The sequence below is a fragment of the Trichoderma ghanense genome (assembly GCF_004382785.1).
Source record: "Trichoderma ghanense strain CCMA-1212 chromosome Unknown scaffold_1, whole genome shotgun sequence".
NCBI classification, from domain to species: Eukaryota; Fungi; Ascomycota; class Sordariomycetes; order Hypocreales; family Hypocreaceae; genus Trichoderma; species Trichoderma ghanense.
This window is the reverse complement of record NW_027395664.1, coordinates 1,810,000-1,832,460: the sequence shown is the minus strand read 5'-3', so window position 1 is coordinate 1,832,460 and position 22,461 is coordinate 1,810,000. Positions and strand designations below refer to the sequence as shown.

At 54.8% G+C, this 22,461-nt stretch overlaps 10 protein-coding genes across 10 annotated transcripts; 7 read left to right on the top strand and 3 right to left on the bottom strand.

Annotated features, from left to right (window-relative positions):
* Positions 1-78: 78 nt before the first annotated feature.
* On the top strand, positions 79-1,884 carry CCMA1212_001985 (Drug resistance protein; the record flags this gene model as incomplete). The annotated part of the gene is made up of 2 exons (XM_073699390.1): positions 79-1,490; positions 1,578-1,884. 2 exons carry the CDS (start codon positions 79-81, stop codon positions 1,882-1,884), a joined length of 1,719 nt encoding a protein of 572 aa, XP_073562064.1.
* Positions 1,885-2,588: 704 nt separating this feature from the next.
* Positions 2,589-3,803, top strand: CCMA1212_001984 (Putative transferase CAF17; the record flags this gene model as incomplete). Its single annotated transcript, XM_073699389.1, has 1 exon — positions 2,589-3,803. The coding sequence occupies one exon, from the start codon at positions 2,589-2,591 to the stop codon at positions 3,801-3,803; it is 1,215 nt and encodes a 404-aa protein (XP_073562063.1).
* A 1,164-nt stretch (positions 3,804-4,967) lies between these two features.
* CCMA1212_001983 (Uncharacterized protein) lies at positions 4,968-6,815 on the top strand (the record flags this gene model as incomplete). The annotated part of the gene is made up of 4 exons (XM_073699388.1): positions 4,968-5,237; positions 5,322-5,710; positions 5,807-6,027; positions 6,100-6,815. 4 exons carry the CDS (start codon positions 4,968-4,970, stop codon positions 6,813-6,815), a joined length of 1,596 nt encoding a protein of 531 aa, XP_073562066.1.
* A 474-nt stretch (positions 6,816-7,289) lies between these two features.
* CCMA1212_001982 (Pre-mRNA-splicing factor cwf23) lies at positions 7,290-8,141 on the top strand (the record flags this gene model as incomplete). The annotated part of the gene is made up of 1 exon (XM_073699387.1): positions 7,290-8,141. One exon carries the CDS (start codon positions 7,290-7,292, stop codon positions 8,139-8,141), a length of 852 nt encoding a protein of 283 aa, XP_073562065.1.
* Positions 8,142-8,257: 116 nt separating this feature from the next.
* Positions 8,258-9,394, bottom strand: CCMA1212_001981 (2-amino-3-carboxymuconate-6-semialdehyde decarboxylase; the record flags this gene model as incomplete). The annotated part of the gene is made up of 1 exon (XM_073699386.1): positions 8,258-9,394. The coding sequence occupies one exon, from the start codon at positions 9,392-9,394 to the stop codon at positions 8,258-8,260; it is 1,137 nt and encodes a 378-aa protein (XP_073562068.1).
* A 709-nt stretch (positions 9,395-10,103) lies between these two features.
* On the top strand, positions 10,104-11,306 carry CCMA1212_001980 (uncharacterized protein; the record flags this gene model as incomplete). The annotated part of the gene is made up of 4 exons (XM_073699385.1): positions 10,104-10,148; positions 10,219-10,818; positions 10,885-11,111; positions 11,174-11,306. The coding sequence occupies 4 exons, from the start codon at positions 10,104-10,106 to the stop codon at positions 11,304-11,306; spliced, it is 1,005 nt and encodes a 334-aa protein (XP_073562067.1).
* A 732-nt stretch (positions 11,307-12,038) lies between these two features.
* On the top strand, positions 12,039-13,244 carry CCMA1212_001979 (uncharacterized protein; the record flags this gene model as incomplete). Its single annotated transcript, XM_073699384.1, has 1 exon — positions 12,039-13,244. The coding sequence occupies one exon, from the start codon at positions 12,039-12,041 to the stop codon at positions 13,242-13,244; it is 1,206 nt and encodes a 401-aa protein (XP_073562439.1).
* A 2,209-nt stretch (positions 13,245-15,453) lies between these two features.
* On the bottom strand, positions 15,454-18,002 carry CCMA1212_001978 (RAB6A-GEF complex partner protein 2; the record flags this gene model as incomplete). Its single annotated transcript, XM_073699383.1, has 2 exons — positions 15,454-17,372; positions 17,450-18,002. 2 exons carry the CDS (start codon positions 18,000-18,002, stop codon positions 15,454-15,456), a joined length of 2,472 nt encoding a protein of 823 aa, XP_073562440.1.
* A 693-nt stretch (positions 18,003-18,695) lies between these two features.
* CCMA1212_001977 (uncharacterized protein) lies at positions 18,696-18,983 on the bottom strand (the record flags this gene model as incomplete). Its single annotated transcript, XM_073699382.1, has 1 exon — positions 18,696-18,983. The coding sequence occupies one exon, from the start codon at positions 18,981-18,983 to the stop codon at positions 18,696-18,698; it is 288 nt and encodes a 95-aa protein (XP_073562435.1).
* Positions 18,984-20,576: 1,593 nt separating this feature from the next.
* Positions 20,577-22,157, top strand: CCMA1212_001976 (uncharacterized protein; the record flags this gene model as incomplete). Its single annotated transcript, XM_073699381.1, has 2 exons — positions 20,577-21,325; positions 21,413-22,157. 2 exons carry the CDS (start codon positions 20,577-20,579, stop codon positions 22,155-22,157), a joined length of 1,494 nt encoding a protein of 497 aa, XP_073562436.1.
* Positions 22,158-22,461: the final 304 nt, after the last annotated feature.

Below are 22,461 nucleotides of genomic sequence, written 5' to 3'. Positions count from 1 at the left end.
GGCCATGAACCAATTTCTAATACACCACCGAGGACGGATGAGGTCCCGTATAAGAGCAAGGGGGCTCGCTAGTTTGCCATGTCTGGCGACACGAAGAGCCTTGCCGCCAATACCTACTGCGTGCGCAGCGGCGCATTCACGATGGCGCCTCGACATGGGCAGCGACACGACGACATCCCGCTCGAGAGCCCGCCAGCGACGCCTCGCTCCGACGCCGAAAAGGGCCGCCGTCCGGACGAGATTGAAGACGACGACGATGGCAACGATGAAAATGCGCTCCGGCGCCCCGTGTCGGTCGCGGTGTCGACGCAATCGATGGCCAACAGACCCGGGTCTCTGCTCCATGAGGCCTGTTTCCTCTTCGTCGTGTCCATGGCTCAATTCCTCGGGCAGACGGGCCTGGCCCTATCGGTCATCGCCGCGCACATCATCGGCCAGAGCTGGGACAACGTGAGCGATAGCCAGCTGAGCTGGTTCGCGGCTGCGTTCGCTCTGACCAACGGCACGTTTATCCTCGTCGCGGGTCGACTGGGCGACTTGTACGGGCACCGACGGCTCTTCATCATTGGCTTCGCCTGGTACGGGCTATGGTTTCTGCTGGGCGGCTTCAGCGCTTATGCGACGACGACGACGCTGTTCATCTGTTGCCGTGCGTTCCAGGGCATCGGGGCCGGGCTGGTGCTGCCCAATGCGGTGGCCATCCTGGGGAGAACCTATCCGCCTGGCCGGCGAAAGGAACTGGTGTTTAGTCTCTTTGGAGCCACGGCCCCTGCGGGATTCAACGTCGCGGGCGTCTTCATCGCACTGCTGGCACAGCGGGTGTGGTGGCCTTGGTCGTACTGGATCATGGCGATCTTTTGCTTTAGCCTCTCAATCGCAGGGATTTTCGTGATCCCCGTAACGCTGGATCCACTGCCGACAACGACAAACGACTCGAGTAATCTGGGACGTATATTCGACTTCGTTGAGCGAGTCGATGTTCCAGGTGCCCTTCTGGGCATCACCGGACTTGCTCTCATCAACTTCTCCTGGAACCAGGCCCCGACTGTCGGATGGGCGACCCCGTATACTTATGTCCTCCTCGTTGTAGGATTTCTGTTCCTGAGTGGGTTCGGCTTCGTCGAGCGCAAGGCAAAGTTCCCTCTGCTCCCGACTTCGGTCTTTACGGGAGATCTTGGATGGACGCTGAGCTGCATCGCCGCAGGCTGGGCCAGCTTTGGCATCGGCCTGTTCTACTACTACCAGTTTATGGAGGTCATTGAGGGCGACGAACCGCTCATTGTTGTAGCGAAATGGGCTCCGGCCCCCATCATGGGTGTCATTGCGGGCCTCACGACGGCGTATCTGCTGAGCCGCGTGTCGCCGAGCGTCATCATGTTCATGGCAATGTGCGGCTTCCTCATTGCAAGCACGCTGCTGGCCACCATCCCGGTCCATCAGACTTACTGGGCGCAAGCGTTTGTGCTGACGGTCGTGTATCCTTTTGGCATGTAAGTGGGGGAGCAAGCAGACACATCTATCCTGCCCCTATCAGATGAAGGGTAGCGTGGAACGAAATGCTAACGCTGGTCATTTAGGGACATGTCGTTTCCCGCGGGCTGTATTCTCCTCAGCAACGCCATGCCACGCGAGCACCAGGGCCTCGCAGCCTCTCTCATTGCCACGACAATCAACTATTCCATCTCTGTGAGCCTGGGATTCGCGGGGACTATCGAGACGCAGCTGAATCGCCACGGGAAGGACCCGTTGAGAGGATATCGCTCGGCGCTGTACTTTAGTGTCGGATTAGCGGGATTCGGGATGGTTTTGACGCTGCTTTTCATGTTTGTGTCGTGGAGGCGGAGTCGAAGGCCGGCCAAGCCGCGGACTCCAGTTCCTGCCTAGTCATAGCATATCGAATGTTCTGTGTTTGTCTGCTACCACATGTGAAGAGAGTCAAGTCATCACGACGGCGTCCGAGACTGCTTGTGGTCGCCAGCCGGTGAGTCTGGCCGGAATTCGGATCCATTATCCGACGGATTTATACCCTCACACCAGCGAAGAGTCCAACCCGATTTCTGGCAGGATTCCTGGAGTTTCGCCTCTCACCCTGGTTCGAGGAGTCTCTTGTTCGACTGATGGCGGAGTGTGATTTAGCGCCCATGATACCTGATGCTTTGCGGCTGCAAATACCTAGCGTTCGATGTCCAGACTGAACTATTATGTAGACCGACAATGCCCGTTTCTTCTCGCAATCTCTACAGTATGATTGATTTCCTTCATTGTTCAGCGGAAATGTCACGAGTGAAGCACGACACGGTGCAAGCCAAACGGCTGTAACTCGGCCCAAGCCGGACTCCCCCACCAAAACCCACGCCCACGTTCCCCACCATCGGATCACAGCTGCTTCGTCCATCTTTTCCGCCTCAAGTCGTTTGTTTCTCCGATCGCACTGCGTCATCCGCCCCCAGCTTCGCTTTCTCTCGTCGTGTTCTTACGTCTTCAAGCTCTCAACGAGCTGCCTATATCCATTTGGCAACACATCGTGCAATCAAACCTGCGTCTTCAAAGCAAACCCCCGCTTACCCCAGCAAACATCTCCCCCCATGATGGCCTCGACGCCGATAATGCGAAGCCTCTCGCGGCGTCCCCTGCACGACGTCTGCCCGAACCGCATCTGCCGCAACTGCAAGCTCCTCCGCCGCCCATTCTCAAGCGCCATCCCATCGCCGCCTCGCCCCCCGGCAGCGGGCGTCGCACCCCTCTCCTCGCGACAGCTGCTCTCCGTGACGGGTCCCGACGCAGCCAAGTTCCTGCAGGGCATCATCACCGCAAACGTCGTTTCCAGCACGGGCGAGCCGCGGACCGATCCGTTCTACACGGCGTTCCTGAATGCGACGGGGAGGGTGCTGCACGATGTCTTTATTTATCCCGTCCGGGGCGCTGCGGGCGACTCGGCGCAGGAGGGAGACGGCTTCTTGGTCGAGGTGGATGCGGCGCAGACCAACGCGCTGATGAAGTACATCAAGCGCTACAAGCTCCGAGCAAAAGTCGCCTTTCGAGCAATCGACCCAAGCGAGATGTCCGTCTGGCACGCGTGGAACGACACCACTCCCGACTCAACAACCCTCGACATCCCGCCCGACCCTTCGAGAATCGTCTTCCGAGACCCCCGAGCCCCCGGCCTCGGCCACCGAATCATCCAGCTCGCGGGCCAAAAGCCGCCCGAGGTCGACATCGAGCGCGCCACGGAAGACGCCTACACGATCCGCCGGTACCTCCACGGCGTCCCGGAGGGCCAGGACGAGATCCTGCGCGAGCAGGCGCTGCCCCTCGAGAGCAACATGGAGCACATGAACGGCATCGACTTCCACAAGGGCTGCTACGTCGGCCAGGAGCTCACCATCCGCACCAAGCACCGCGGCGTCGTGCGCAAGCGCATCCTGCCCTGCGCCATCTACGACCGGGCCAAGGCGGCGCCCCCCAGCCTCGTCTACGACCCCAACCCGGACTCGGAGAGCGCGGGGAGCCCAGAGGCGCTGACCGCGGACATGATCCCCGCCGAGACCAGCATCGGGCGGTCCGGCAAGCGCGGACGCAGCGCCGGCAAGTGGCTTCGCGGCGTGGGCAACATTGGTCTGGGGCTGTGCCGCCTCGAGATCATGACGGACGTGGTGCTGCCGGGGGAGCAGGCGGCGGCGACGTTTCGGGATGGGGACGAGTTTGAGATGGAGTGGGGGGAGGAGGATAATAAGAGCGGCGTCAAGGTCAAGGCGTTTGTGCCCGAGTGGCTGAGGCGGAGCCTAGACGGACAGCAGCGATGATGGGGGATGTATACATTTGGGCGTGGATCAGTGTGCTATACTCGGAGGAGGTTTGTATGATTCTCGTGTGTGTGTGGTGTGTGTATGATGGACGGACGAGTCATGTACGATATGTAGACGGAGACCAGCACCATGTCCTGTTGTGTAGAAGGGCTAGAACAAATGCCACCGAACTTACAACACCACCCTCATCATCTGTTTGCCGGACAAATCTTGATGACGGAAAATGCATCCCTCGCGATGCCTTACAACGACACCGAGCCAACAAAGGTTGCGCCTCACTCTCATTGCGGAATGAACCGCCGCATTGGCATCAAGGTTTGGACCATGCAGTCAGCACTCTTTCGTCAACCTAATCATACCTCGTCAGACCGGTCGAGACTCCTTTCAACGATGCGCCAGCACATCTACGGATAGCTCACTGCAAGGGGTTGAGTCGCGAGGCTACCTGGAAGTGCGGAACCTGTGATTGGAGGCAATTATGAGCCATTCTGACGGAACATGGTTAGATCGTCTAGTTTCAACGACCGTCAGCATCGTAACGCCGTTGGCGTTATGAACATACCGCTATGGAATGTGAGTGGTCTTATTAAGGTATGTAGGATTTGCCCCCCCCTTACAAGTGCGCAGCGGTAGGGCTGAGAGATGCGCTCCACAACGGCTCGCAGCTGAAAGGCTGTAGGCTGCTCTCTTTTGCTGGGGAGGTCATGATGGCGTCACATGAGTGGTTGACGTCGAAATAAGAGCCCGAGTTTCTTGACCCTAGCCCCCGGCTTTTTTCAAGCCATCAGCTGTGGTCATGGGTGATTGCGAGGTGCTAAAATGCAGGGGGCGCAGGGAGACGGGCTCCAAAGTAAAGGACTGAGCCTGAATCCGCGGGCCGTCGCTGACCACCTGATAGGTTGCACACCATCATATAGAGCTTATTGTGAAGCTTGTGGTCACCGCTAGGTTATAGGTAATCTTCGATGTTTGCTCACGGATGTAACCCAGCGGAGCTGATCCAGAGGCCTGGGCTTTGCGGGGAGGCAGCCTCACATGGAGACAATGTATAAATCGGACGTTCGTCCATGCCATCTTGCGTGTCGTGTCTCTCATGTTCGCAACGCTCACGCAATCCCGCCCACAACAACAACAATATTTTGATTTCCAGCATCTGCACTCATGGCTTCCCAGCCCCCTGTCAGCAAGCGTCTCATCGTCTGCTGCGATGGAACGTGGATGAACAGCGACAATGGCTATCAAGAGCCGACTCTCGAGCACCTTCAGCCGACGCTTCAAGTGCCGTCGAACGTCACCCGAATCAGCCGCTGCTTCAAGCGGCGTTGCGACGATGGCACGCTGCAAGTGATGTCGTACGAGTCCGGAGTTGGCACTGGCAGCAATGTCATTGATCACCTCACTGGTGGTGCATTCGGCTTGGGTCTTTCTGAAGTAAGGACAGCTGCTGCACCATCTCCTCTCGAACCATAGCTGGAGCATGCTACCAGAAGCGAGACACGCTGACATGGCATACAGCGAGTCCGTGAAGCGTATTCCTACCTTTGCGCGAACCACATCGACGGCGATGAGATATTCCTCGTTGGCTTTTCTCGAGGCGCCTTCACAGCGCGATCGGTTGCTGGCATGATGGGCAATCTGGGCCTCCTCACTAGAGAAGGCTTGGAGTACTTCTATCCCATCTTCAAGGACATGGAGAACTGGAACAATGACAAGTATGAAGACGAGTTCCCGGGAGAGCCGTTTCCGAATAAGCCCAAAGGACCAAATGCGGCGGACGAATACCGAGCAAGACTCGAGCAGCTGGGCTACACCCGTGTGTACCAGGAAAACGGCGAGTTGATCAAAATCAAGGCTGTCTGCGTTTGGGAGACTGTTGGCAGCCTAGGCATCCCCAAGGTTTCATTGTTGGACAAGATTGGCATCCACCCATCAAATGACGAATAAGTCTCCCCTTTGTCTGGCTTCGACCGCATGCCATCGCGGAAAGCTAACTTCCACAGCACGTATAAGTGGCATGACACGTCGCTTTCGGATCGCATCGAGCACGCCTTTCAGGCACTTGCTCTGGATGAGACTCGCGCTCCATTTACCCCGGCTGTCTGGGAGCGGCTCCCAGAGAACAGGCTGACGACAGATCTCAGACAGGTCTGGTTCCCAGGCAATCATGCAAACTGCGGAGGCGGGTGGCCAGACCAAGAAGCTGCCGACGCCTCACTTGCCTGTAAGTGTCCATTTACAAGACAACATCGTTGAGGATGCATCTCGAGTCAGGAACTGACAATTGCGCAAATAGGGATGATGGACCAGATGGCATCTGTCGGTGTCGAGTTTGACTTGTCATGTCTGAAGAGAGTCGCACAAAAGACCATCGGTTACTATAACAGCCTGAAACCCGTAAAGAAGGGCCTGAAATGGGCTGTCGAACCCATCTATAAGGAAAACCAACCAGTCCGGCCGTGGGCACTCGGATCCATCAACAAGGCTGGCGACTTCATATACAAGCTCTCGGGCTTCGAAAACAGGACTCCCGGTCTGTATAAGCGAATGGACCCAAAGACTGATCGCGAAACCGACATTTTTCTGCAAGACACCAACGAGCGCATCCATAGTTCTGCCAGAGTGCGGCTTGCTTGCAAGGGGCTTGGCTTGGGCGATAAAGCCGTCTGGACCTGCCCATCGATGGCCAATTGGCAACTGAAGCACACTGATAGAACGTTCAAAGATCCGATCCTACACAATCCAAGCTGGTGGCAGGGTCCTCCGGATACATCCGGAGTCGATAAGCAGGAGGGCGGAAGATGGATCTGGGAGTATGCTGGACCGCGGGACTCTGCGCCCACGGATCCCAAGCAGAGATTCATGGTAGAAGAGCCATTGGGGCCATTCGAGCGCTATCTCCTCCAACTGTCAGAGGGGACACCAAACGTTTACCTATTTGCCGAGACCCAGGATATCGACTGGCATGGGAAGAAGATACCCGCGCTAAAAAGCGGAGAGGTTGTTGTCTGAGGGGCGTGACTTTTCTTTTTGGATTTGCGATTGATGCTGAAGTGCTGGATCTGAGTAGCATTTGAAACGATAATTGCAAGTTCAAGATATAATCTGGAAATGAAGTTGAGACGGCAGCATGTAATGAGTGGTCTCGAATCCTGATATTCTGGAGTGGCAAATGATACCTAAGTACTACTTAGGTATCTACTAGAGGCCTCAATACGTCACGTGATAGCGCATCGAGCGCTGTATCGTAAAAGCGCGGAAGGCGCGACTAGAATTCTGTTACCCAGAAAACGCAGAGTCATCAGGCAGGCATCCTTTCAAATACATCGAACCTCTGAAGTTATTTCGCCTTCTCGCCTATTCTCACTTCTACAATATCTGCTTACCTCTCGCTACCTCTCATATCATTGCGGACTCACCCATCCGAAACAACAACTCAGAGGCCGTCATTTCATAGAATCTCAAAGAACCCGGCAGACTCTCACAATGAGCGACGACAAGGCGGACCTTTTACGGTTCGCAAATGAATATGCAGACAAAAACATCGACCTCTACGAGCTCCTCGGCGTGGACGCTCTCACTCCCAAGGAAGACGTCCACAGAGCCTGGAGAAAAGCGTCCTTGAACTACCACCCGGACAAGGCGCGTGAGAAATTCGATGCAGCAAAATGGGAGCTGTTCGAGAGGGCCAGGGATATTCTATCCGATCCCAATGCGCGTGCAGCTTACGACCAGTCTCTCAAAGCCAAGCTGCTGCGCAAACAAGAGCGTGAGGCGATGGACAAGGAGCACCAACGGTTTGCCGATGACCTCGAGGCCCGCGAAAACGCCTACAGACAGCAGATGCAACAGCAGCAACAGAGGGATCAGGAGAAGCTAGCCAAGGAGCGAGAAAGGCTGGCAGAAGCACAGCGTATTCATGACGAGGAGAAGAAGCGGCAGGCTCAGGCAGCGGAGGAGATGGCTAAGTTAGCGCAGGACGAGGAGGACAGGGCTGAGGCCATGCGACGAATGAAGGAGAAGAAAGAGGAAAGGGCAAGGAGGAAGCAGGTCAAGAAGTCGCTCAAGGCCACAGGCGGCGTCAAGAAGCCGCCGGGGCCTGCAAACGGCGCTGTTCTAGTTCCCGGTGATTACGTCGTGGATCTTGGTTCGGTCAAGAAGAGGTACTGGGAATTGGTTTGCGACAAGCTGCGGGCCGTTCAAGCAGTGAGGAACCTACAGAAGCTCGATGTGACGAACAGCCAGGAGCTCGAAGACGCCGAGAAGAAGATTATGGAGGCTCGACGACGCATTCACGAGGCGGAGCTGAAGTTTCAGCAGGACACAACCGCCGTCTAACCACACCCATGCAAAGCAAGCAGCCGACATCACCGGCTCATATCAACCCACGTTTGCTACCCATCATCTATCCACACCCTAGCATACACCCTCGAGGAGGACAAGCTCCGTGGTCTTTAGACGTTTTGATCAAGTCGCAGGATGCTTATAGCATTGCCTCCCATGATTGCCTTTGCCTCCCCCGACCCTTCGCCAACAGCCTTGGTTACCGCATCGGCATTCAAGCTCACGCTCTCCCACTCTCCTTGCTCATCAGTCTCAAGAGGGGGGAAGAAGGGATGGTCAGTTCCAAACATCAGCCTATCGGCACCGCTGGCGTCTATTGCTGCCTTGAGTCCAACCTCGGAATAAATGACGGCGTCGAGGTAGATTTGCTCCTTCAAAACCTCCCAAATTGTTCGGCGACCCTTACCGGCTTTGCCCTCCCTGACGAGCTGCCCATCATGCAGGATGCAGCTCTCGATCCTGCCTGCTAGGAAGGGCAGGGTCCCTCCGCTGTGGGCGAGGATCATTCTCAAATCCCGCACTTTATCAAAGACGCCTGACAGGTACATCCGCGTCACTGCGATAGTGGTTTCCATGGGAAAGCCCAAGGCAAGGGGCAAAACATGGCCGTATTCTGCGCTGGCTCTAGGCCCCCAGACCTCGTTGGGCAATCCGTAGTGCGGATGCAGAAATATGGTCAGGTTGGCCGCCGCCAAAGCTTCGAATATCGGCAAGAGAGCGGGATCGTCAAGGCCCTTGCCCAGACCTGAGGTGCCGAGGATGATGCCTCTGCAATATTGAAGGCTCTGCACGTGGGATATCGCGGCGAGCAATGTGTCCAGAGGCGCAGTCAGGGGCAACGCCGCAAAGAAGAACAAGCGTCCAGGATGCTCGCCACACATGCGCGAGAACTCTTGGTTGACGGATTCACCGATTTTTCCCGATTCAGATGCGCTGAGGAAATCGAGCCATGGATTGGCGAGGGATATCACCGAAATGTCGATGCCATGGGTGTCCATGAAATGGATCTTCTGAGCAAGTGATGCGAAGTGAGAAGTGAGCGGCCGTCCAGGAGGCTTGGCTGCTGGATCATTGGTGGCTTCCTCGAGTGCCTTGGCCTCAGCTTCGAGGAGTATCAGGCGCGGCTCTGGTGTCTGTGGAAACGTGCGGACGAGAGGGATTGTGGTGCGAGCCTCGAGAATCTTGATGTATGATGGAGGATACATGTGCGTGTGGATGTCCACAACGCGTATCTTGGAAGCTGCCATGTCACAAGCCGGAAACAGTAAATCGGTCTTCTCAGGTTGATGGCTTCAATGTTTGTTCACGAGAGAAAGACTCCTTGTCGACGCAACCTCATCCTCTGTCGTCTGAACAGCACACGAGAGTATTGCGGGGAAACGACGATAGCTCTCGAGTGGTTTCCCGCCGCCCACAGAGTCATTTAACGAGCTGATTAGCGACAGACATGTTACACTGAGACATGGGAGGTGATACAACTGATACGCTTCGTCCTTTGCCCGAGGAGGGGCACGGCACATCAACGATCATGGCCCCGCACAATCCTCGACCTCCACCGCGATTATCAGCCTGTTGCACCAGTCAGAGTCGAGCAGATCAGCCATCTCATGCATACACCCCAGACTAAGCCAACTAGCTGCCGTCTCTAGGCCCGGCTTATCGCGGCCTCGAGCTTTGGCTGTAGATAGTCTACGCAAGTGCTGAAGGTTGGAGGAAGCTCTCGCCGGTGGCGGCTCGAAACTGTTTGCCAGCGCCGGCGCTATCCCGTGAGACTTACGGCGCCGCCGACGAATGTAGCAACGAGAGGTTGCATTGGAATGGATATTTTGTAGCTTGCGCTAGTTGAACCTTTCACATAAATATGAGGACGACATGTGCCTAACTCTGTATTTCTTGGGCAGGATTAGCCTGCGTCCGTGAAGTAAGCATCCTTCTTAGGTACTCATCGAAGACACAATGGCGACTGACGCGGCAGTGAGCAAAGATGGGCTCTTCATCCCTGTGAGTGACCATGATCTGCTGTTGAAGACGTGACGCTTGTATGCCGATGCAAAGGCTGATATTCATTCAGCTCATCGACTTCTCCGAGTTTCTAAATGGCGACGCGTCTACTCGCCAAAAGACAGCCGAGGCCATCCTCAACGGCTTCCAAGACGCCGGCTTCATCTATCTCAAGAACCACCCGATCCCCCAGGAAACGGTCAAGCACGCCTTTGCCATGTCAGCCAACTTCTTCGCACAACCTCCCGAAAAGAAAGCAGCACTGGAATGGACCACGCCACAGGCCAACCGCGGCTACGTCGCTCACGGGCGAGAAAAGGTGTCCCTGCTCAAGGACAACGCCGAAGTGGAAAAGGTGCGCAGCGCGGTGCCGGATCTGAAGGAGAGCCTCGAGATTGGCCGTGACGACGAAGAAGGGCATCCGAACAACTGGCCTCGCGAGGAGGGTTCCATTGTGGGCTTCAGGGCGGATATGATGGATTTCTTTGAGCGGTGCAAGGCGTTGCACGTGCAGGTCATGCGGGCTATTGCGATGGGGATGGGCTTTGAGGAGAGTTTTTTTGATCGGTTTGTCGATGTGGGGGATAATAACTTGAGGCTGCTGCATTATCCAGAGGTCAAGTCGGATGTTTTCAACACGCCGGGCCAGGTTCGTGCCGGGGAGCATAGTGTAAGTGAACGTTTTATATGTCATGTTACGCGTGGGATGTTCCTCCTGACGAACTTTTCGATGTAGGACTACGGATCCATCACGCTCCTCTTCCAAGATGGCCGAGGCGGTCTTCAGGTGAAGAGTCCCAACGGAACGTTTGTGGATGCAACTCCCATCGAAGGCACCATCGTCGTCAACGCCGGCGACCTGTTGGCCAGATGGAGCAATGATACGATCAAGAGCACGATCCACAGGGTGGTTGAGCCGCCGAGGAGAGAGGGCGCGACGTATCCTTCGCGATACAGCATTGCGTAAGTGTGCAATGGTTGCAAATGGCTGTTTGATGATGTGCAGGTCTAACGGCAAGGAGTAGTTACTTTTGCAACCCCAACTTCAAGGACCTGATTGAGGTGCTGCCGGGGACGTATGCCACCGAGCAGGAGAAGAAGTACGCCAGCATCAACAGCGGCCAGTACCTCGTCCAGAGACTCACGGCGACATATTGACGGGTCTTGAGCTTGGCACTCCTGAAGCAAAGAGTATATACCAGGAGCTCTGTATGGTAGTGATGGAACGTCTGGGCTTCGATGACTTGGCGACTAGGGAGAAGCGCCGCCTTGCTCGCTTACTGGAAGCAAACGCTTACCCTACTTCAAGAGAGTGGTTATCCAGCATCCCAAGATTATACATACCGAACGCATACGCTGCTATGAGTCCTTTAGCTACCTTATTTCCTGAAGACGAATTAGATGTTTATAACAAGGTCTGATAAAAAAAAAAAGGTAGCAACAGTAGCAGTGAACAGAATCTTTGATTAGGTTATACAAGCAGCAGCAGCAGCAACAGCAGCTATGCAAATGTAAATCTGCCGGGATGCTGGATACACCACCCCCTACTTTGATGGTCTGGAATCCATTCAAACGACAGGCCATCGTGTTCAGCCGCACTCCAAGGGAGTCGAGAGGGGTCGCGTCATGTGCAGGTTTGGCACAGCCATGGCTGTGTGGGGGGGGGGGGGGCTTTGGGTTAGCGATCCTTTGAAATCCGAGCTTGTCATTGCTCTCTTCTACTGATTTATAACCGCTGCCTTGACCGTGTCCCGTCTCTCGTCATCTGACTATACATGTTCTCCGATATCTATCTTCTGTCATGGAGCTATTTGTGCGGCATAACAGCATTCATAGATCGGGATTGCGCATCCAGTGCTTCTGAATGATATACGTCGCTCTCTTACCATCATGACCTGGGGCAGCACCGACAAGACCAGGGTGAGCTACACAGCCAATGCCGATAGTATCTATCCAGACGGCGACGAAGACATAGAATCCTTCTTTACTCGCAACGGCTTCGCCGGAAAGACGAGAGACGTATGCGATGGATATGCTCGGATGCGGTTCCCCGGCGTGAAAGCCACGCCCTCGCAGACGCAGGGCTACTGCTCTTACACGTTGAGCCTCTCAAGAGACTATCTGCTGCAGTTTCGACCCGAGGCCTTCAAGTTGGATATGAATACTTGCAAAGGGGTCAAAGCGATTTACGGCAGATACGCTCCTACGACGACATATTTGGGCGAGATCCAGGGAATCCCGCTGCCGGACCACGAGGGAAATGCCGGGTCATCGGGTATGCATGTATATCTGCATAAGAGAATCCCTGGAATCCCGCTATCAGAGTTTCGGAGGAGGAGAAAGGACAAGCTGAAGAGGCGGGAGACTGAAGCTGAGGATGGGCTATACAAGAGGAGGCTCATGCGCGGACTGGCCAAGGTGTTTGCTCTCGGGTTCCGCGCACGGCAGCCTTTCCGACAAGGCATCCCCAAGGGAAGAATTGGCGAGTCGATGCACTGGCGCCTGAGCCTTCTACATGGCCTGCCGCCTGAAGACACAGACCTGCAAAGACACGTCTCAGAGGCGCAGAGTCAGTTCCACAGCATCCAGACATCCGACTGGTGTCTTACACACGGCGACCTCCTCCCCGCAAACATCCTCGTCAGCCCCAAAACAGGCCGTCTCACGGGCCTCATCGACTGGGCCGAAGCAGAGTGGCTCCCCTTTGGCATGGCTCTCTACGGCATCGAGGAAGTCCTCGGCGAGACTGTCCTTGCGTCTGAGGGGTTCGAATATTACGCAGACCACCGAGAGTTGCGCCAACTGTTTTGGGGCGAGTTTCTATCTTTGACGAGACAGAGGCAGATGAGTACAGTCCAGATGCAGAGAGTGGAAGCGGCGCGGAAGCTGGGGATTTTGTTCTGGAGGGGGATTGCGTTTGATGATGGGAGGATGGACCGTGTTGTTGAGGAGGGGAGGGATGAGGAGGAGATGCAGAAGCTGCGGCTGTTTCTTGCGGCGCCTGGTATTGCTGAGAAAGCGATAAAAGAGCATGAGAAGAGTGTGTTTTGGCATATTGGGCATTTTGCGTCGTGGATGGCGAATACATGTAGATAGATGGGGGAGACATACTGCCTCATAAATCCAGTACCAGAATTGAAGTTGGTGATGGCATCAAAGTCATATAGGTGGAGTGATGCAATAAAAGAACTCCATCAGCTCCATTCGACGAGGTAGTAGCGTGCTCTTCGCTGTGGGTCGCCCGAATTTAGCGCACTGGGTCGTGCATTCAGCGGGGGGGCCGCACCCCTGTAGCGCCCCTTCCGTAGGTATAAATACAGCGGCTCCCGCCCACCGACGACATCCCAAACCTCCAACGGCTACGATTCCATTCCCTCGCACCAAACGTAACGAGCCCGGGCACGTCCCTTTATAACACAAAAGCCCGGCATTGACACCCGCGGAAACAGTCGAGTGGATTGAGACTCGTTGGAGGCAGGGCCCGCCAGTGAAGGCGACGATTCGATCACCGGCTGTTTCCGCCTTTCCTTTTTTTTTTTTTGTGCTTTTTTACTTTTTAGACGAGATGATATGATGCTCTTGCTAGAGATTGCTTTCAATATCTCTCTATTGCAGTCATGATGGGTGTGAGAGGCCTCTGTAGTTCAGGAACCTCGTATTCTCGCCCTCTCCCTCGATGCAAAGGGCTTGCTGTGCATCGCGGGACAGTCGAACGGTGCCGGATGTTACTGGAGGCAGAGGTTGTTGAAGGCGGCAGTTCCGCCCTTTTTCTTGTCTTTCTTTACTGCTTTGCATTTCTTTGCAATTGTTTGGATTATTGCTCTCCGTCTGCCAGATATTATTGATCGTCCCTAGATTCCTTTCGATATGCCTTTTCGACCGAGACCGCGAGAACCTCACACTCCTTCATCCCGCACCGAAACCGCTCGACCCAGGCAGTGCCCTATATAAGCCAGATTATTCTCCTATTCACCGCGGAACAGTCAAGCGGAACCGAGACTCGTTGGAGGCAGGGCCCGCCGAGGAAGGCGACGATTCGACCCTTGGCTGATTCCGCTTTTCCTTTTTCTTTTTTTTTGCCTCTGCATCATTTTGGGGTGCACAGCATGGCCCTCTGTCTGCCATTACACCGAGAAGTCGATTCTCTTCGACACAAGTACTAACGCTCTTTCCAGCTACAACAGCTGCATTCAGAAATGGCAAATCCACAGGTTTCCTTCCAGATGAACGGCTTCGCTCCTGCCCATTCACTGGAGCCCAGACCAGGACTGGCCACATGCCCCCTCTATCCCTTATAGGACGGGAATCTCCTGCCTGTTTCCCAATAGCTGGTGGAATGGTCGAGTTGGTGACACCTGACGAGGTACTACCTATATGCCGGCCGGCGCCCGCGAGACGCGGAAGACGCTCGTGTTCGAGCATTGTCAATGGCGGAACCCTCGATTATTCCACCAGTTTTTTTTTTTTTTTTTTTTTCTTTTTCTTTCTTGGGATCTGGAGAGAGGATGAGCTCTCTGCCAGGGAGATTAATCATCCATCGTCTGACTGTAACTGATACCTCAAGTTCTTCTTCACTGCAAATTTCCACTGCAGCCAAAAGAAAGGGGCAAAATGGGAAGCCGAAAGTGACTGGGCCAGACAGACCTCCTTCAGGAGCGCTCCTTCCCTCAATCCAAGGAACCACACACCATCACGCACGCTCCTTCCCCTCCTCATACCGGACGGAACCCACCCACCCAGACCACACAGGCTTCCTTCCCCTTGATAAACCAGAAATTTCCTTCCCATTTCCCAATAGCTAGCTGGGCAGAACAGTCGAGCGGCATGATTCGCAACGAGAAAGTGGCTGGCCGGCCTCCAAGGAAACGGTGAGACGTCCCGTTCGAGTTCCGTTGCACGCGGCCCTGTCTCGACTTGTTCTGTCATTTTTTTTTTTTTTGGCCAGTTTGCCTTCCCTCCCTTTTTTTGATTCCTTGGGAACGTCAAAAGATTCGAGCGATTTGTTTGTTCTCTTGGGGTGATTTTTGTTCTTTGATTCAGGCAATTGTGATTGTTTCGTAGCGGTCATTGTTCTTTGATATATAGACTTTTTTTGTAGCCAGTGAGTACAATGATTATCTGGATTGGTTGTCCTTCATCAAATCGAACATTACAAAGAGGCTTGCTGAATAGGCGTAATCACTTCGTTTAACCGTGATGTTACATTTCTTCAAAGAGTCTCAACTACAAAGCTCGCAAAACTGGCCCCCTCTCAACATCAAATAAGCCAAGATCCTCTACGGCACACCAAACATGTGACTCTACTCTACACAACAAGCCCCTCCTCAGACGCCTCGTCCCTCTCCAGGCGCTCCAGCCCGGTCCCGACCGCTCCGTACACGCGCAGAGGCACGGGCACGTCGAAGCTCTCGCACGACAGGTTCTCGACAGCCACGAGGACCAGGCCGCCCTTGTCGTCCCTCGAAATCTGCTCCAGCAGCGGATACGGCGTTTGCTGCCCCTTGGACGCATCGTGGCCCTGTGACGGCACGACGAACTCGACGCGTATCTTCCATTCGAAGCTGATGGCGCTGGTGACGAATTCGGGCGTGGCGGAGATGGGTATCGTAGGCGTAAACACCACCCGCCGTGTGAAGAGCGTGGACTCGGAAGATGCAACATACACCTTTCGGGTTACTCTGTGTATACTCGAGTCAGATCGCAGAGCCAGCGATGGGTCTATCCTCTCGGATGATTCCAACGTCGCATGGACTGCATAGCACGGAATGTCGGCATCGGCAAAGTCGATGACCATGGTCACAACCTCTCCCAAGCGATAGGCAGGCCGGGTCAGCATCACCACGCCGACCCTCTGCCCGTTGCGCGCAATCTCGAAGCGACTGGCGCTCTGCTGTCCTTGGCCCGTCTGGTTGCTCTTCATAATCGCGAGTCGAATCGCCTCTTTGGCCGACGTCTCCTCAAAGCTGGACGACGAAAGTCGCCGTAGATCCGGGGTCGCTGTTGGGGACAGAAGTGACCCTCCTGCCTTGTCGCTGGGCCGGTTCGTTAAGCTGTCGACGTATGATAAAAAGTCGCTCATGGCGGCAGAGCCCCCTGGACTCTCGCGCTCTCTGTGGCTCTTCTGCTGCTTCCCCACCATCTTGACCAGAGCCTCGTCGCGCAGGAGTATGTAAGGGTTCATGAGATCGTGTCCGAGGATCTCGCCGTGGCTATTGACGCTCCCCAGGACACGGAATGGCACCTCGACCGTGCGGACATGCTGCTCTCTCGCACCTCCTGGTCTCTGAGTGCCAATCACTAGGCTGTATGATATCTTGATCGCCTTTCCTTTATGCGTAGGAGGCAGGCCTTTTGGAAGTTTGAAAGTGTACTCGAACGAACGGCTCTCGCCAGGGGCCAGCTGCAGGTCGACGAAGAGGATCGACTGCGGCGTGCTGAGCAAGGGGACGGCCTTTGAGTTGGCAACCCCACGCATCTCCTTGATGGTGCTCAACTCTCCGCCACCGAGGAAATCGCCAAGAGAGTTGCTGATGCTTCCCCAGCCAAAGCCACGCAAAAGGCCATTCTCTCGGCGTCCCGACTCGAGCCCAACCACTCCACCGCCTCGCCCGCCAACAACGGCCTTTTTCTTGACTTGCTCAAAGGGCGCAAGGCTGATGAGAGACCCGTCTAGCGAGAAGGAGCCTTGAATTTGGGCAAAGCCCATCATGAGCGACTCAGTCCTTGACTGATGCAGAGAAAAGGCTGAGCCACGGCGCGGATACGATGGTCTCCCGGAACCTCTCGTCAGAGGCGGCGCTACGTACTCCGAGGCCAACGTCTCGGACGAATTGTTGCTGATGGAGTAGAATTCACCACTGCTTCGGGGTGTTCCCCCAGCCATGCTCGTGCTGGAGAGTATGCGGGCGGTAAGGATCGGTCTGTCGGGTACAGGCGGGAGCTGTTCCTTTGATCGCATAGGGATGTTGCCGTCAACCGGACCTGTTCTCGGGCTCAGCATGCTATTACCGGAAGCCTTTCGAGGGCTCGGAGCCGTTTCCGAGTCGGGTGCAGGCGCAGCCGGGAATCGAAAGTCGGGCATGGGGCTGGGCAACGCCTTGGAGGACCTGCGCTGAACGGATAGGGTTGACGACTGAGGGCTTCTTGGAACGGGTATGCGGCCAAATCGATCGGGGGGATACGAGGCATTGAAGGGGGAGGAGGATGGCCTTTGTGAGAATGAGCCTGGAGAGAAGTCAGTCAGCCAATTGATGCCCATGAAAGCGAATAACTCAAGGGCTTGGTTGAGCAGAGTGCCATACCTGACTGGGGAGTCGATGGAACCGTGGGCGGCCCGCGAGACGCAATCTGCAGACTGCTGGCGCGGTTATGCGAGTGCCGCTGCGGCCGTGGAGAGTTGTCATAGCGCGGCGACTGCGAATGCTCGTCTATAGTGCTGGTGGTCGACCCCATGGACACAATGGATATGGATCGCTTGTGCGCATGGCCGCGGGAGTCGCCGGAAGCAGCGGGCTGGGGCCATTGGATCGAGCCCTGCCGGCTTCTCGCGCTCGGCGAGGGCACGCTCAGCGACAGCGCGGCTCGTCGATGGCCTCTGGCCGAAGCTGCCGCCTTGCCGCGGGTCTGAATGGGCGAGGCAAGCCGCTGCCTCTCCGACTGGGTCTGGGTCTGGGTCTGGGTCTGGGGATGAGAGTTGGAGTGGCCGTGCGGGTGAGGGGAGAATGGCTGCTGCTGCTGGTTCGCCTCGGGGGCAATGTTTCGAAAGGTGACGGTGCATTGGACCGCCTCGCCCGCGAAGACGGTCTGGTCGCGCCAGTGGACAAAGACTCGGATGTTGCTGAAGCCGTCGGCCATGGTGGTGAAGGTGCCTCGGTCTCTCAGCGCGAGGCGGGTGCAAGGCGGCGGCCAGGACAAGGCCGAGCCGACATCTCCAGCCCGCTGCTGCGTCTAGCCTTGCCGGGAGAGCGCCGCACAGCTGGGCCGAGGTCTGGGGGCGAGAAGACGAGATGAGCTGGTGATTGCGGATTGCTGTTGGGGTGGCAACGTCATGGTGTTGAGGCCGAGCTGATTGAGAGAGGCGCCAAAGGCTGGCCATCGATACAGCTGACAGGTAGCGTGTACAAGGTACTTTGTCCGGCGGGCGGCCCTGTCACAGATGCGCCCGCAGCCAATCAGCGCCGGCCTCCCCGCTGCTGCAAGGTCCCTGGACGCGCTCTGCGCCCCTCACTGGCGACTCGGGACTTTTACCTCCAGGGCATGGGGTGTCCGTGCTTGGTACTGTAGGTACTATACCTGTGACCTCGTACCTGTCTTCGCTGGCTGAGGTGTTTGTTGGTCAAACGTTCCCACCTCAGCCTGATGATAACCAAACATGTCTTCAATTAAGTGAACGTGCACGGTCAAGCCATTGTTGGGCTGGCCGAAGGAGTGCGGCTGAATATGTACATCAGCAGAAGGAGGGCGTTCGCCGCGGTTCCTTGGCAGTTTCCCGCACTCGCCGGCATACATACATGGCGCATCATATGAGAGCTGCTGACGAAAGAGGTGTCATATCATTGAACGACAAGACCTGGGCAAGGAGTATGCCACTGGCAGAGGCCATCGAGGAGCCATGGAACCAAATCCAACGATACACGATGTTGTCAGCCTGAGTCGAGCGAATTTGTATCGCTCGACCTCTGCTTGCCACTCCCGAGACACTGCGGCCAAGCAATCCAGTCTGCAGTCGTCGTCGTCGTCTTCCATCAGGAAGTTGAGGATGAGAAGGCGGATATCTCTGGGAAAGCCCTCCCAGGTGAACTTGATGGGAGCCTTGCCGAGCGACAATGAGGACATGGCGCAGTAGACAGAGAGTCCTGGTATGGCAATTGATATAAGAATCCAGATGTTCCTGGTGCTCTATATGTTCTAATGTCCTAAATGCTTCAAATACATAGTCTGTTCCTGGTGCTCTATATGTTCTAATGTCCTAAATGCTTCAAGTACATAGTCTAAATGCCTTAGATTATCAAGAAAAATGAGGATTTATATAGTCAGATGAGGTAGGGATAATTAGCTATGAAAAAAGTGATAGCTCTGTTCCCCCTTATCACAGGTGTCAGCTTCGATAATGACACGAGGTCGGATTTGAGTCGGGGGCTTTAAGATGTGGACGTATGCGATGGTTGCGAATGGAGATGAATACCTATAGCGGCAATTGAATGTGCGGAAAGGCCAGGTTTATATACATGGCCGTGTCTCGAATTGTGGATTTGTCGAGGCTGAGGCATTACCACGGCTTGAAGCTACTGGGCATATCCCCCAACAGCAGAGCATCCACAGAGCTGTCTGATGGGTTGATTATTAGGGGTGTCAAGGAGGAGATGCTTATTGAAAGCTTGAAGCTAGGGAGCGACGCGAGGGCTCAGGTTTGCTGTGTTCCGAAGGGGGCGTTGAATGCTCAAACTCATGCCGCCTATTGAGCTAGAAAATCCCATCCATCGGCGGTGTCTGATTGATGTTGGCGAGAGAACTTCAAGTTGTGATTTAAGCGATGTGACGAGGGGATGAGAATGGGTTAGGGTGGCTTGTGACGATATCAACTACTAATAGCCTTATTGAAGTTAAGGTAAGTAGGTACTGCCTCACATACATGTACTTTGGATACCGTATAGTAGTACCTAGGGTTGCTTGCCTCCAGCGCGATTACTACGACTGCCGAGTGAAGATGGAAATATAGTATGCTGGACTGAGAGTGGTGACGGCTTCCGTAATGGAGCCATATTGATGGTGGAACCTGAGTTGGAGAGTCCAACACGTGAGCGATGTTTATGAAGAGCGAAGAGGGAGAACTCAGCGCCAGGTCAGTGCGGCATCTCCGATTCTTCATGTGGTTAAGGAAGGTAAGGTCAGTTTTACGTGAGGTTGCTGACAGCTCGACGCCACTGAGCGTATAATTACTCGTAGTCGAGAGGCCGTGAAACCGACTCGCTTACCTTATAAGGCCGGGTTATTCTTAGTATTCATCGGCGGTTCTTAGGTACTTGCACTAAAATTGAAGCTTAAACGCGAGCTACCTTCAATGTTGTTATTGACGGCAAAAGCAGACTGTCTACAGAGTCTAGAAGGAACATACAATCGTGCAAAAACTACAGTATCGCAAAACGTCCACTTAAACCCCTGTCAAGACGGAGTTCTGCCGTCAAGTGCAGTCACGTGTGAATGGTGACATACTTCAATCGTACCGCAGTACTAGGTACGGAGTACAGCTCTGGCTGGCTGCGAGCTGACAGAAGCCCACCTCGGTCTTTCCACTCATTGATGCCGCATCACACACCTCTCTGTCGACTGCAAACGCGAATACGACCGCGACCACGACCACGACCACGACGACCTCCTCCTCCTCCTCCATTGCAAACGCGGACGAACCGACCGACACGCGCAACAATCATGCCTCCTTTCGAAAACGCACCGCCAGACTACAAGCGCAGAACGCTTCGCATATGGTATGACCAGGTTGAGCCGGACTTGCGCGACCCAGAGCTTCTTTGGGGTACGGCCTGGGAGCGTTTCAACACTGTAAAAATTCCCGTTCTTCCAGACGAGGAATATTTCGAACGCGCATTAGAAATTGCAAAAGTCGCCAAAGACAGAGAAGATTTTCACAGAATCTTCAGGGAAAGAAATGCAAAGGACTGGGAAGAGCTGTTGGACTTGATGTCTGCAACCACGAGACATGCCTCCTGGCATCACGACGACTTTCCATGCGATGATGCTTGGAGAAAAACGCGCAAGGCGTCTCAAACAGGCTCTTTGATACACTTCGTGAGGCTATTGAAGGGCGTTGCTTTTGGGTGGGAAGCAGATGAGGTCCGCGAAACACAAATCGATAATGTTCCGAGCGGCGAGAATGCGCGCATTGGCGCGGAGTACACTGACCAAGGGGAAGTCTTCCCTGGGTTGGAGGATCTCGACTGGGAAGAAGAAATGGCACTACGCCGTGATCAGAGCGAGAATGTGACTTATCATGGCTATGTCACATTCTTCCCAGCCTCTGAGCCTGCGTCAAAGGCTCCTGATGCAGCTGTATGTGCTGACGGCGATGTATCTTTGATGCAGCAGAACCCTGCGCCTTCAAGAGCAGCGTCTAATTCAGAAGATGACAGATCAAAGGAAACTCAACGTCTACAGCGGACGCGGTAAGGAACTGTTTTTTCTTTTTTTTTTTCCCCCGGGGGGGGGGGGGGGGGGGGGCAGGAGACCTGGAATGCTAATGTTTCGCTTAGGAAGAGACTACGATTGAGCGACGATATTATCAACGTTCCTGAACCCAACCAAGCTTCTATTCCACCTTCGGCGGACAACGGAAGCGTTATAGGCGGATCACGCCCTCCCAGCACTGACAATGACCGAGCATATAAACGTCAAAAACTGGACGATTCTACTGCAACATCAAATACCAACTCTTCCTGTCAGCATGATGAAAGCATTTCGAAGAAAAGGCCCATATGTGGTGATGATGGTGGGCGGGGGCACAAACGTCGAAAGCTCAACCCTTCTTCCCAAAAACACCAAGAGCCGCAACCCAGTGCATCCAGGATCAACAAAAGGCCTATATGCGACGATGGTAATGAGCAACAGGGACACAAACGTCAAAAACTCGACTCATCCTCCCAGCAACATGCAGATGCAAATTCGCATGGGCCCAAAATCGACAAGAGCATGCCGAAGAAGAGACCAATATGTGACGATGAACATGATAATGATGACGGTAACCTTCATGATGATGGTAATGATAATGATGGGCATAGCCACAAACGTCAAAGGCTCGAATCTTCTTCCCAGCAACCAACAGAGGCAGATTCAGACAAACCGAGGATCAGCAGTAAGCAGGATTCCAGACGCGGCCGTCGAAAACGGAGCAACGCCAACCGCGCGCCTGGGACCATCAAAACTCGGTCTTTGAACAGAGTCAGGCCCTCTACCTTTTGGGAACTGGATCATACCGGCAAGGCTTCTATCCGTATCTGATGAGCAGCTGTTCGGTAGTATGTGTCTCTGAGAACATGGTCGTTATCCTAGCAGGGCTGGGTGCAGCGGCGTAGTTCACAAGAGGCACATGGCTCTCGAGTCTCTCTGAGAACATGGTCGTTATCCTGGCAGGGCTGGGTGCAGCGGCGTAGTTTTCAGGAAGCTCATGGCTGTTGACTACCTTCGAAAGACATGGTCGTTATCCTGGCAGGGCCGGGTGCAGCGGCGTAGTCCTGAGGAAGCAACAGCTGGGCCCTCAGCCTCCGAACAGTTTCTGTGAGCGTGGTCGTTATCCTAGCAGGGC